The 13,431-nt window shown below is 45.7% G+C and overlaps 1 protein-coding gene across 1 annotated transcript in view; it reads left to right on the forward strand.

The window, feature by feature from the left end:
• The window catches only part of COL17A1 (collagen type XVII alpha 1 chain), a 35,085-nt gene that overhangs the window by 18,701 nt on the left and 2,953 nt on the right, over nucleotides 1-13,431 (forward strand). The window contains exons 26-51 of the mRNA XM_077183564.1: nucleotides 25-60; nucleotides 260-295; nucleotides 671-733; nucleotides 1,085-1,120; nucleotides 1,486-1,557; nucleotides 1,910-1,936; nucleotides 2,599-2,634; nucleotides 3,174-3,209; nucleotides 3,450-3,530; nucleotides 4,203-4,238; nucleotides 4,940-5,020; nucleotides 6,226-6,279; nucleotides 6,400-6,441; nucleotides 7,134-7,196; nucleotides 7,348-7,407; nucleotides 7,924-7,950; nucleotides 8,027-8,068; nucleotides 8,227-8,283; nucleotides 8,660-8,707; nucleotides 9,349-9,462; nucleotides 9,737-9,874; nucleotides 10,470-10,553; nucleotides 11,223-11,351; nucleotides 11,967-12,056; nucleotides 12,583-12,696; nucleotides 12,962-13,114. Coding sequence (XP_077039679.1) covers nucleotides 25-60; nucleotides 260-295; nucleotides 671-733; nucleotides 1,085-1,120; nucleotides 1,486-1,557; nucleotides 1,910-1,936; nucleotides 2,599-2,634; nucleotides 3,174-3,209; nucleotides 3,450-3,530; nucleotides 4,203-4,238; nucleotides 4,940-5,020; nucleotides 6,226-6,279; nucleotides 6,400-6,441; nucleotides 7,134-7,196; nucleotides 7,348-7,407; nucleotides 7,924-7,950; nucleotides 8,027-8,068; nucleotides 8,227-8,283; nucleotides 8,660-8,707; nucleotides 9,349-9,462; nucleotides 9,737-9,874; nucleotides 10,470-10,553; nucleotides 11,223-11,351; nucleotides 11,967-12,056; nucleotides 12,583-12,696; nucleotides 12,962-13,114 — 1,755 coding nt within the window. The remainder of the gene's footprint in view (nucleotides 1-24; nucleotides 61-259; nucleotides 296-670; nucleotides 734-1,084; nucleotides 1,121-1,485; nucleotides 1,558-1,909; nucleotides 1,937-2,598; nucleotides 2,635-3,173; nucleotides 3,210-3,449; nucleotides 3,531-4,202; nucleotides 4,239-4,939; nucleotides 5,021-6,225; nucleotides 6,280-6,399; nucleotides 6,442-7,133; nucleotides 7,197-7,347; nucleotides 7,408-7,923; nucleotides 7,951-8,026; nucleotides 8,069-8,226; nucleotides 8,284-8,659; nucleotides 8,708-9,348; nucleotides 9,463-9,736; nucleotides 9,875-10,469; nucleotides 10,554-11,222; nucleotides 11,352-11,966; nucleotides 12,057-12,582; nucleotides 12,697-12,961; nucleotides 13,115-13,431) is intronic.

The following is a 13,431-nucleotide window of genomic DNA, read 5'->3' on the forward strand; positions in this document are numbered from 1 at the left end:
GTTAATCATCCATATCTCTTTCAGGTGAAAAAGGAGCCAGTGGACCCCCTGGACCCAAAGGTATGTTGACCAATGGTATTCTTTTGTAGTTAATTTTCTTTAGATTCCTTTAGATATGGATACTGTCCATGGGTTTTATCCTTATCCATCTTTGGCTTTTTCTTCTGTGCTCTTGTCAGAAAGCAGACTTTATGTTCTCTGATGGAAACATTTCACAATGAAGCAATCTCACAGAATTTGTCCCTTTTTTCTACCACAGGTGATCAGGGTGAGAAGGGTTCTCGTGGAATGACAGGTCAGTAGATTGAAATACTGGAGTAAAAGTCAACATCATAAAAGCACAGCCCAGCCAATCCCAGTTAGCTTTCTGAAACACTATAAGGATGTTACTGATTATAGGAGTTCTATTTTTGCACCAAAATTATAAACAAATAGATCCCATTCTTGATTTCAGTAATCTTGGTAACAATCTTTGTATTTAGCTTTAGGAAAATCCTCCCTCATATGCCCAATATTCACATCACTTGAACATTTCTAATGCCCAGAGACAGTTGTGAATCATAAGGCCTGAACATCCTGTCAATGCTGGTTTTCAGTTGCAAAGCAGCAAATGTTGCTGACAGAATTGTCCAAGAGTTGTTTGATTCATTTTCATACTACTTTGCTACAGGTGAACAAGGCTCAAGAGGAATACCTGGACCTCCAGGAGAGCCAGGGGCTAAAGGACCTGCAGGTGAGTACCAGAAAGCAGCTGTATTTATATGGGAGGCAATGTCATTGCCACCCAGATTGTGTTTCTGTGAGCACAGACAAGGAAACAGTATGGCAGTGGAATCATGCTTGTTGTGATCCTAGGTCTTACCTTTAGACAGCTGTGATTAGTCTGTACACTCAGAAAAAATGTCCTACGGTTAAGTTTTGAATGGATGCTTCCTGGACCTTTAGTGATGGCAACCAAGGTTTCTTCCAGATACAATGTGATGAAAAGCCACTCTTAGGGCTGGGGCTGTGCTCCACTGTGGAGGAAGGCAGGATAACAGTGGTACTGTTTCAGAAGTCCCTGACAATCTCTTTCTTTGGACAGGACAAGCTGGTCGTGATGGACAGCCAGGTGAAAAAGGTATGGGCTTCCTTTGAAGTAGAAGTGCAGGGACTTTCTGATTTGGTAGGAGTTGATTTGTAAAAAGGGTGGGAGAAAGATGGCAGCAGATTCATGTTCTGGGATCTTCTGTCTAAGAACTGTAAAGTCAACCTGTAAACATGGAACTGAGACATATAATGGAGCAGGCTGTAAACTTGTGACAGAGTTACCTCTCTACAGAACTCTTCTGTCATTGATATTCCCCTCCAGACACTGATGCTGGAGGTGGCCACTTGGCTGTGAGAATACAATAGGTAGAAAGTGCTGCAGGACAGCCAAGTTGAATGGATTGGTAGATTGTATGTCAGTGACTTCTGTCTCTTTAATGGTGATTATATCCCTAGGTGAACCAGGTCTTATGGGAATGCCAGGTGCCAGAGGCCCTCCAGGACCCACTGGAGATGCTGGAGAACCAGGTAAAAGCATAGAGAGAACAAAAATGCTTTTTGCTCAGTCAGGAACACAGATGTATTTGTCAATTTCCAGTTTTAATTTGAGTTTAAGTCTGGCAGAGGATCTCTGTATTCTTAAGGTGGTGATGAAAGGAAAATACATAGAGATTCTAGACCCTTTATGATCCCAAAATTGCCCACAGTGCAAACATCAGCTGCTATGAGCTGATTTACATACCAGTTGCTAGGCCAGTTTCCACTACTTTGAGAATTTTGTGCTATAATTTCACATAAATGGAATCTTTTTCTCCCTGTCTGTCCTTTTCCCATATGAAATTTTTTAGACATCTTAAGAGTTTTTGCCTTTTTCTGACAGGTCTTACAGGACCCCAAGGACCACCAGGTAGGCTTTTTCATATTCGAATGTATTAATGACACACTTTAATTTGAGTTCAAAAACCCTTGTAATCTTCCCTCTGTGGTGCTCAGGGTTCCCAAAGTGATATCCCAAGGCTTCCACATCTCCTTTGGCTTTTGAGACAGGCTTTGTGCAAGATGTGTGAGTTTTGAGCAATGCAAGGCTTTTGAGTGTTGAAATTTTGCCTTTCCCCAAAACATAACATTTCAGTTCCCAATGCATCACTGAAAAGTCCTTCTAGTCAGCAGCAGAAACAGAAGGGAGAGGATGTGGCAATAGAGATATAAACAGAGGATGTGACATCTGTAAGCAGAGGTGGTTTGGGGGGGACAGTTCAGCAGGGAATTCATCCAAGAGCCTTAGGACAGGTAGCAGTACCTAGAAGATGCTACAGGTAAATTTGTGAAGCAGTGTCATCATCCAGGGAGCAGTGGGACCAGGGAAGCCCAAGGACAGAACCAGCTCAGTCTGTTCCTCCATTGGCTTATAAAGTCCTCAGAGACCTGCTTATAAAGGCTGAAAGCTGGGGTCTTGAGTAGGGAGCTCCTTCTGTAAACTCACAAGTGAAACAGCTGGGGTACCTGAAAAGCATACAGCAAACAATATTTGCACTAATTATTTTAAATTGTTTGTCTACCTCATATCAGGACTTCCAGGCAACCCCGGCCGGCCAGGGGTTAAAGGTGAGTTTTGTTTCTTCCCTAATGCTCATTTTCTCTCTAAAGATTTCATTTTAGCAAGGATTAGCTGCTCCACTGACCAGTCTCTGGATCAACAGTGGCATCTAGTGGCTTTGGGAAGGGAAGGTTTGAGAAGCGCGGTAGGCAAAGCTTCCCTGAGCATACACGGAGGGCAGTGGGGACATCTGCTGAGGGACTTGGCATGGCAGCTCTCCTCTGAGCAAACCTCTGAAGCCCGGTTTTGCCCTGAGCATAAGATGCCTGGTGACTGCAGTGGAAGCTGTGTGCCTGCCTCAGATAAATCAAGCTATTGCCCGTGCTGGCAGAGGTAGTGCTTGGAAAGCTGATCAGAGGGCTTCTCTGGATTAGCACAGCTCTCTTGCTTCCCCCCTGACCTTCTAGTGCTGTGACTTCTCAGACAAGAGATCAAGGGCAGAAAGAACAGAAACTACATGCTTAATAGTACAATGTTATTGAGCTTATTATAGCTTTTACCTGCTCCCCCAAAAAGAAGCTCAACTTTTATATCTTTGTTTTCCTAGGAGAACCTGGAGCTCCAGGAAAAGTCATAAGTGCAGGTATGTAATGCTGTGAGGGGTCACACTTCTGATTTTGGAGGGTTTTCTCTGGGTTTTTTTTGTACCTCAATTCATCTTGACTGTATGTCAGACTTGTACTGGGGCTCCCTGTGCTGGGAGAATGTATGTGCCATCGATGTGGTATTCCTTAAGCATAGATTTTTACACATTCACTGTGTAAATATAAGTGTAAAGATGTGTGAATATTTGTGTCTGTGTGCTAATCTATGTGTTTTTCAGAGGGTTCATCAACTATTACTCTGCCAGGCCCACCAGGGCCCCCAGGCCCACCTGGCCCCACTGGTCCTCCAGGTGTTCCAGGTGAGTACTGATGAGTACAAAGTATGATAGATCAAATCCAGGAACTAGAATCAAGCTCTTTCACTGCTCAGGAAGGCAGGCTTGTGTCTCATCCCTTTCCCAGCACTGTTGCTGAAATTAGGTAGTGCTTGTTTTCCAGCCTCAGCTTTTCACTCAAGGCAGCAGAATTCCCACTCAAGCATCTGTAAATCTTTCTCACACACACACACACTGGCTGTGCATGAGCTTGGGCCTCAGACTCCTCTGTCCAGTCATACACTGCCCTCCAGCATGCTGGTGTCAGGCAGCAGAGTTCCTGAGCCCTGATTCTCATGGCACTTTCTGCCTGGAGCTAGTCCTGGAGCTGATTTGGCAGAGACAGTCTCAGTTTGCAGTATGGAATGTGAGAGGAGGGTTAGGCCTTTTGCATTCCATTTCTTTTGTGGTCAGTGGCATTCTGGTTATTTCCCCAGTCCAAGAGGCACCAAGCATTTTAATTGCCACAGGATGGAAATTCAAGTAATATATGGGGCATTGATTAATTCATACCCCATAGCAATTCCATTTGTTTGTGTAGAAAATACATTTTTTCATAGTCTCAGTTCTTATAAAAGTCCTATTTATTATTTTCTGCTATTGTAAAATACAGCCAGTAAAATCTAATGAAATTTGGGTTTTTTCCTTTGAAACTAGGTCCTGTTGGACCAGCTGGTCTCCCTGGACAGCAAGGTACCGTTTTCCTTCAGCTTTGATTATGCTTCTTAAGAGAAAGGAATTCATTAGTTTTTCTTTGTTTCTAATTCTCTAAGCCCTTGGCTCATTCCCTCTCCCTTTTGTTCACAGATTTCTTCCTTTCAGTTCGTTTTGTTGCACTATTTGGCTTAATTAATCTAGTAAAGAATTTTTATAATTTTTTGTTTTCCCAGGGGAAGAAGAAGGGTGTTAAGAGGGTGATAAGAGCCCGTGTAATGTGGATGCTGCAAATGTTTTTTTTTTTTTAATGCTATTTTCCCTGAAGGCTGGTATTTCTAAGGCACTCCTGAAGTGCTGTTGCCTTTCTTGTGATAGGGGATATAGTCCAGCTGGATACCTCCTGCCATTTTGAAAGGCAGGAGAACAAACTAGAGCCAAATTGGGATTAATGTCACTGTGAAAGCACTGCCAGTTGGGCAGACATCTCTTAGAAAGGGCCTGAAGAGAGCTGACCCCTAAGAACCTTTCTTAGCTGGTTTTCTCTGATCCTGTTAGAGCAAACTGGGCATAATTTCCACACTTGAATGCAATGTCCCTCAGATCTGGGGACTGAGTTCATGCTCCCAGTTCTCATAAGAACAGTCTGAACCTCTTGTCAGAGTAGGTACAAAATGTCACCCTGTCTCAGTTACATAACTCCCTTTCTCTGTTTCTTTTTTTTTTTCCCCTGGAAAAAGGTCCACGGGGTGAGAAAGGATCCCCAGGTGAAGCTGTGATAGAAACCATCAGAACAGAAGTCTCATCATTAGCATCTCAAAGTAAGTGGCCCTGCCTTTCCACTCCTTTGCCTGGAGATGTGTCAGAGCTTCAAGGCCTGCTCACAGCTACCAGGAGATGCCCCTAACTCTTTCTTCTCAATGTGACATGGGGCAAGTATGTATGTGTGGTGGTGTGTCTGCAATGCCAGCTACCTCTTCTTTACTCCTCATCTGTGCATCCTAAAGTCCTTTCAAAAAGAGGCAAAGGGCATCAGGCCCACATCACAGGGAGGGAAGCTGAGGAATGGTGGCTGATGAGCAGCCACTAACAGGGGAGATACAGAGCTGAGAGCTTCCAGCCACTGAGTTCACACAGGGCAGTTCCCTGTGCAATATGAGCATGGAGCCATCTGTAAGATGAGAACCAGTGTGAAAAGGCATGTTAATCTAAGCAACAGAAATAATCTCTCTTCAAATTAAAGGATGAATTCACACGAGAGCAAATAAATTTTAAGATTTAAAAAAATATAACATTTTGTAAAAATTTTAAAATGAAAATAAGTGGAGCTGAACAGAATGGTTTAGCAACATCCCAAGAAAAGCACTTGCTCTGTGCAACACTGTTTTGCATTACACAGAGATGTGTAATGCACTTAGAGTTGCTATTCCTAGGATCTGGGACCTCTGCAAGTTTGCAGCAAGGTAGAAGAGGAGATAAAATTATAAATGATCCTTGCCTGATCACCATCTGAATGGGGCCATGTAGATTCAGACCATGCTTCAGTACTGTCCAGTTCCCCATTCAGGTGTCCTGGATCACAGCATCACTGAACTTTGAGTTTGTGCCTCAGCTTGGAGATGAGGGTACATCACACAGTACAATCAAGATAACACAGTGCAGCTGCTTGATAAATGATGTCTGTGTTGTGTTCTCCCAAAATTTCTCTTCTCTTATAAAGAATCTTTCCTCTCCTTAAAGTTCTTTCCCTCCTTGTTTAGCCTTTGGTCCTTTGCTCTTTCTCTCAACAACCATTACTCTCCTCCCTGTTTCCAGTATCCTACTCCGAGCTGTATTTTGCTTCATGTCCTAACCAAGCACATCTCTCCTCTCCCTCCTCTGCTTCATCTTGGTCTTAGGTCATCCAGGTCCCATCTTAGTCCAGCTTTGATTGTAAGAGCTTCTAACAGCAATATATTGACAGTTTCCATAGCAGCAGTCTCTCCATTGCAACAATTTCCCTTGTTTGCGTTTTTCTTTTGCACAGTGCTGGGAGATGTACAAGGGCGAGCAGGACCACCAGGTCCCCCTGGACCACCAGGTGGGTAACATATGGAGCTCATCCCCTAAGCAAGGAATGCTGACACAACATGGCATGTTTCTGAGCCATGCAGTTTGCTGTGTAAATGTTCCCTAATACCCCTGTTTCATTTGTCATCAGGTGAATCTGTGCAAGGACCCCCTGGACCTCGTGGTCCCCCAGGTAAGAGCTTGTTCCTCTGAAACCCAACTGGAAAGTGGGAGGTTTCTTCCCAAGGCCTAGGGCTGGAAGCAGAATGTCACATAGTGGGTTTCTACCAACACAATTTCACTGCAGCAAGATGCTGCCCAACAAAGAACATTTGCTTTTGCAGCAGGTTCTAGCCAGAGTATTAATTAGTAAAAGCCATACCTTTTGGGAAGACACTCAAAGTTTTCAAGTTGCCAAAGGAAGTAACTGCATTCAATTCCATATGTACTTCTTACTTGTCCAGCCTTAACTTTCAGCCGCGGTCACATGGGGAGGTTCTTATCATGAGGAACATATCCCCATGCCCCGTCCTGTAACACAGCCAGAACAGGGAAGGTGTGGGAGGACATATGACAGGAACAGAACCCCATTCCTTGTTCTCTGCTCAGTAGGAGAAGGGAGCAGGTTAGGTGTGTGATGGGACAGGCACCTAGTACCACAAAGAAAGGAGTTTATCTGCCCTTTTCTGCTGTGGTGGCAAATGATAGGGAAAAGTAACTACAGGGATAGATGTAGGAAGGATGTGAAGGAAACAGTGATAAGGGCCTACACTGGGAAATACTCAAGCTAAGGCCGTGGCTGGAGATGTAGCAGCTCTTACATTCATTTACTTACACTGCTGAGGCTGATCCTTCCTGATGCCTTTCTGTGTTCCTTTTTCCTAGGAGAAGGATTGCCAGGACCTCCAGGCCCACCAGGGAGACCAGGGTCATCCATGTCCACCTCAGGTAGTTCTTGCCACTCATTCTGTCATCTGGTCCTGGGAATGTTCTGTTGGGGTTCCAGAGGGCACATAAATGGCTAGGACCTAGTGGAGCCAGGGAAACTTTGTTTCATGTTCTGTTGGATGTCATGAAGAAATCTTTGTTTGAATTGCAGAAGCATTCTTCACAGGCCCACCAGGTCCACCAGGACCACCAGGCCCGAAGGGAGACCAAGGTGGGTATATTGTGCTGCCTTACCAAAGTGCTAGAGGGATCTTAGCACCTTAGACTGAAAAGAAGAAAGGGCTTAGGAGCAGAAATTCCTGTCTTTCCCTGTCTGTGGGAAAGCTAGTACAGTTGTCACTAAGTAGGGCTCCTGTCTGCTGTAAAACAAGTCAGTCATTGTCAAAGAAATTTATTATCCTCCAGGACTGGTGTCAAGGCAGTCTCACTGTATTCAGATCCAAATTTTGCAAACCCATTATACTCAAGAACATTCAGAACTTCAGATTTGCCATTGAAGGAGACAGCCTTTTTGCAAAATGCACTGTGGACTAACTCAGTGCAAGGGGGTGGCCTGTGAAGTGTAGCTCAACTATCAGCTGGCAGGAAAATGTGCTCCCTTTACCCATTTCTCCCCTACAAATTGAAGGCCAAGATGATATGCTGCAGTGTGGGCTGGGATGCTGCTGATGATAAATATATAAATAAAGCAAATCCTAACCCTGTTCCTGTGCTTCCCTGTTCACAGGTGAACGAGGCCCACGGGGATTCACAGGTAAGGAGATACCAGTGGGTTTCAGGGTAGCTTGCCTGGGTGTGCGAGTGCTCCTTCATGTCTGTGTCTCATGCAGGAGAACCGGGTGATCCTGGCCTTTCAGCATTCTCCTCCCACGGTTAGTCTGTGCCCCCTTTCCTCCTTTGAATTCATTGTCCCTGGGCTGAAATCAGGCCAAAATCCTGCTCTATTCTTTCTAACTTAATTTTACTGGAGCCAGGCTTTTGGCTACATACTTTATTCCTGTCAATCTGACTCTCTTTCTGCAACTGGCAGGTGAAAGAGTCACCATACAGGGACCCCCAGGCCCACCTGGCCCACCTGGACCAAAAGGTGAAGTTAAAAGTCTTCTTTCTTTTTTTTTTTGGGGTGGCCTCACACATCCAAGCATGGTTGAGACTAAAGGATGGAACAACCCAGTCCTTTGGGAGCTAGAGCTGTGCTCCACCCTGCCTTTTCAGGCAAAGCAGGACCAGAGCAATAGATTTGCTGTGAGCACAAGGCACTTGACCAGGTCACAGAAGGCTCAGGAAAGCTGCCATAGCATCATCCTTATGCTCTTTCCCAACAAGCTGGCATTTCAAGACACTCATTGCAAGGGCTGGGTAGTTGGTTCTCTAACAACATGAAGCTCAGCTGTTTCACTGACCAAGTATGCAACATGCAGTCACACCCATTACAAGTGTCTGTCTCCCTCACTCTTTTCCAGGTGATGCAGGTGTCCCAGGTGCACCTGGCATCCCAGGAGCATCTCGAGGTAAGAGGCCAGACCATCATTGCTCTGATATTAAGAAGGAATGCTAATATCTGTGGAGGCTTTGAAAAAGCTCCTTTGACTTTTGCCAGTGTGGGTGCCAACCTAATGCTGATGGGATTTCTGTTCAAAACCCCTTTTTTGCACAGCTTGCCTTAAATCAGAAAATTTAAGAATTGACAGTTGTCTTTTTCCAACTTATTGGGAATCCTTTAAGCCAGAGTTTTGCTTCTGTGGGGACAGATCCTTGAACTGGTGCTTCCCAGGCTGACTGGGATTGGGAGCATGAGGGCAGTGATGTTAGACTAATGAGCTTGAGCTCTATGATCTCCATCTGTATTCTGCACAGCACTGCACTCTAGTGCACAAACCCACCAAGTCTGCCTGCACAAAACCAGCTATGTCTCTGGACTCAGCCCTGCACAGGCTGAATTATAAAAATGCTGAATTAATTGAGGACGTTATACTGCCAAATACACCATGCTCAGACTGTGTTTAAAGATGCAGGGGGAGCCCCTCCATATTCAATTTCCAAAGGTCTTTCCAGACCTGGGGGAAGGGCTTATTGCAAGTACATTTCACTATCACTTGGTCTAATGCAACTGTGCCAAAAACACTCCTTCTCCTTACAATGCTTTCTGTAGGTGGATCCAGACAAATTCAGGGACCCCCAGGACCTCCTGGGCCACCTGGTCCTCCTGGCCCAAGTGGAGGTTCATCTCAAGAGATTCAGCAGTATGTCACTGACTACCTGAAGAGTGAGTATAATGAGATTTTTGCTGTGGGTCAGCAGTTTCATGCCTATTTCTCTTTTGTTCCCTAGAGCCTTGTCTTTCTTCTATTAGAAACAACAGCCCTGCTACTCTGGGCCTATTTCTGCTGAATACTGTGAACTGCTGTTGTCCACTGTGGCCTCTGTAGAACTGTCCTCCTGTTGTCCTATTCTTTGTCAGAGGAAGAGGGTCTGGTAATTGTGCATATGGTCAGTCTTCCATCTCAGTGATGTGGTCATATCTTGGGCTTTCTACATAGGTGACAATGTCAGACATTATTTCACTGGTGCCCAAGGCCCACCAGGCCCTCCAGGCCCACCTGGACTCATCACCACTGCAGATGGGATGACCTTGGATTATGCAGAGCTGGCTACCCGTGTCATGAGCTATATGACAAGTAAGCGCCATGTTGGTAAATTCTGTACTGAGTCATGCCCTCAGCTGAGCTTGTGCAGCACCTAGGAGGTGAGAACCAGAGGAGAAACAAATCTTTAAATAGCACCCCAACCAGGTTATTCATCTTCAGCAGTCTAGGCCCAGGACTCTACACAGCTGAGGTGTCCTCTGAGCCTTGTCATTTTTTCATGGTTAGATTAACTAGCAGTTGCTGCTGCTTGAAAAGTCTTATATTAAACATTTGCTGTTAGACTCTTTGACACCCCAAAGACCCCAAACAGAGATGGCTTTATTTAGAATATGTGTTCTCAAGTATTTGGGGGTTGTCTTGTGTGCTTGGGGACCTCCTAAAGTAGATGAAGTCCCCAGAGCTTTTGGAAGTAGCCTGAAATCTCAACCAGAAATTCACAGACCACACAGCTATGTGTGATGACCAGGAGATGACCAGAATGTGTGAGATAGCAACTGTTTCATAGTTGGGGGCATGAGAAGGCCATTCTACCAGTTAATTAATTTATCTGTCCTTTGCTCCTTCCTGACCTCCCCCTCACTTTCTGTCTCATACTGGCTAATGTAAAACCTTTTCATTCCCACAGGCTCTTCAGGTCGCTATGAGTCATATTCTAGCTCAGTATCCACTACATCCATTTTGTACCAAGAACTTCTGGACTTGCTGCAAAGTAAGTGACCCTCAAGGGAAACATGGGATTGAGGGTAAAGGATCCCGGAGATCTCCTTTTCCCTTCCAGTCTCCACTCTGCAACTGGAGTCACCTGCAGCTGCTTCAGTGTGTTGTACTTTCCAGCTCCCCACTCTCAGTGTTCCCCCCACAGCCTTGCTATGTTGTTGTTCTTAAGGTGAAGGGGATCCCCAACTCTGTATTCTTTTCTATACACACTGTTACTGTGGGCTGACAGGTAAATCTCCAGGTTGTCATTTGGCTGTCCCTGAAGGTAATGATTTTGCTGGCCAGCACTGTGCTCCAAATGGCTCCAAAGTGTCACAAAGCTCAGCATGGTCTTTCCCAGCTGAGCTGCTTTTCATTCCCTTTACCCAAGAAGTTGGCCAGGGTGTCCTGAAAAGAACAGACCACAGGGAGGTCTCTTAAGCCATCCAAATTCTCATCCACCACATACCCTTATTATAGGAGGTTCTCAGCCTTGTCACAAATGTTTCTGGGACCACATACAGGACAATTCACTCAGAAAAGAGAGAGGAAAGGAGCTTTGCATCTATAGGTTTTGATGGTTTCCTTGGTGGAGGGGGCTCAGCTCACAGGTGGGAACTCCTCACACTTGGTGTCTGTGCAGCAGCTGGAGAGCCTGAAAAGATGCTTTTTTCATTTCTAGGAGAAGAAATTCGTCAGTATCTCATTGGACCTCGGGGCCCACCGGGACCTCCTGGGCCAGGGGGAGATGGAATGTCTCTGTCACTGGATTATGATGAGCTGACCAGGAGGTTTATCAGCTACTTGTCAAGTAATGGTTTTATTAGTGTGTGTTTCCCTCTGTTCCTTTGGGAGCCCAGCACAAAGCTCATGCTGTCAAGTCAGTAGAAATTATTCCAGTGCTAATTGTGTGAATCCCTGTGTACAGAGACCTCCTCACAGGGACTGTAAGAGACTTGGAAGAGAACAAAGATACCCTGTAGCTAAGATACCACTGACAGACTAATGAATCCTTTCTTTGTTAAAAATTGAGCTTAGGAACAAAATTTCATCTTAGCCATCTTATAAGTCCCATCAACACCTTTAAGTGCCTTTCTAACCTTTATCTCTGTGGTCAGGATATATTTCTCTGTGAAAGAGTTGGTCTGTCCAGGGGTGTCCCCATCATGTAATGGGTTCGTGAGGTGCAGAGCTTTTGCCAGGAACAGAAGCCCTTGCCTGCCTGTCTGTAGGTGTCCTTGGGATTGTCAGGGCAAAGTCACAAGTCCAGAACAAGGTTTGAGCTCTGGCTCCTGGCACAGCCTGCTGATGGGGACACTGCACTCTGCAGGAGCCCCTCCTGCATTGCCTGTGAACAAGCCCTGCAGCCTGTCTGCTCACACTGTAACAGCCTGTTCTGATAATGTGGATCTGTTGGATTTTGCAGGTTCTGGGATGAGCATTGGACTGCCTGGACCACCTGGGCCTCCAGGGTCACCTGGCATATCGTACAGTGACCTGACAGCGTACCTGCGAAGTAAGCCAACTTCTTCACTCCCCTGCCATGGGGCTCCATGTGACCCCAGGACCTTTTTCACAGCCTTAGTCACAGAATTTCCCTTTTGGCCTATCATCACAAATAACCCTCTGATGGTCCTTTGTCCTTAGCAGCACTGCAGGCCTCTGCTGGCACCTGCACACCCCACAGGGGTCTGCAGCTGGATCACCATGCTCCTGTGAGGAGCAGCAGCAATGGGGCTGTCTTGGAGGGCATGAAGGAGCCCTTTGTTGTGTCCAAACTCTGCAACATAAAGGCATAATTTCTTATGCCTCTTTAAAAGTATATTTTAAAAATAGGGACTTTACTCTCTTTGGAATCACCTGACTGTCCAATGACATATACATGCAGGAAGTGAGGTACACCAAGAAAGCTACACCAGGAAGTACTAGAGAGAAAAAACCCCTTCCACTTGGCTGTATCTGGTATAACTTGTATTGTCAAGAAACATTCATTAGGATTGGGGTTGTTTGGGTGACTTCTTTTCTTCCCTTGTGTCTTACAGACTCTGAATTCAGTGGTATTGTTGGGCCCCCTGGTCCTGCAGGCCCCCCAGGACCTCCAGGGATCCCTGGATCACCAGGCACCTCTCTGGAGGACATCTCTGCTTACCTTCAAAGTAAAGCACTTATGTTTCTCACAGCTGGCAGGGTGATTCTGTTTTTAGATGCAGGGGGGACTTGAGGCTGAGATTTAGCTTAGATTTAGCAGGGATGTGACTGCCCCTGGAAACAAAGTCACTGTATTAAGAAAAAAATTTGTCAGTGTTGTCTGTAAAGGGATGGAAATTGGGGTTGGAGCTTTTAAACTTTCAAGATCATGACAGATATGTGAAATTTCCTTATCCTCTCACTGATGAAAAATAATTCTTTCTCTCTCTCAAGATGTTGGATACTCTTCCCTTTCTGGAATCCGGGGCCCACCTGGCCCTCCTGGCCCTCCAGGACCACCAGGTTTCTCTGGAACTGGCCTCCTGTCCTATGCTGACATCACCAACAGCGATGAGTTCAGGAGTGAGCTGATCCAGTACCTGAAGAGTAAGGGAACACCATCCATCTTTCCTGCACACATCCCAAGACATGCTTCACCTGGTGTAGGTGACTGGCTCTGCCACAGCTGAGACATTCCTGTAGGAGCCTTCCCTCTACAGCCAGGCCTACAGAAGCGTGCTGCACCCTGTAGGCTTCTCTCCTCTCAGTCCAACTGCCAGCTAAAGCCTGTGTTGTGAGACCACAGGGACAAGCACTGGGTAGTTGCAGTTGGCCTGTGCTGAACATGGGTCCCTAGGAAGGTCACCAGCAGAGTTTTACCATGGGAAAAGCATTTTCTTTGGCAAACATCTGCCAAAGAGCCA

This window comes from Agelaius phoeniceus, chromosome 9, assembly GCF_051311805.1.
Source record: "Agelaius phoeniceus isolate bAgePho1 chromosome 9, bAgePho1.hap1, whole genome shotgun sequence".
Taxonomy (NCBI): domain Eukaryota; kingdom Metazoa; phylum Chordata; class Aves; order Passeriformes; family Icteridae; genus Agelaius; species Agelaius phoeniceus.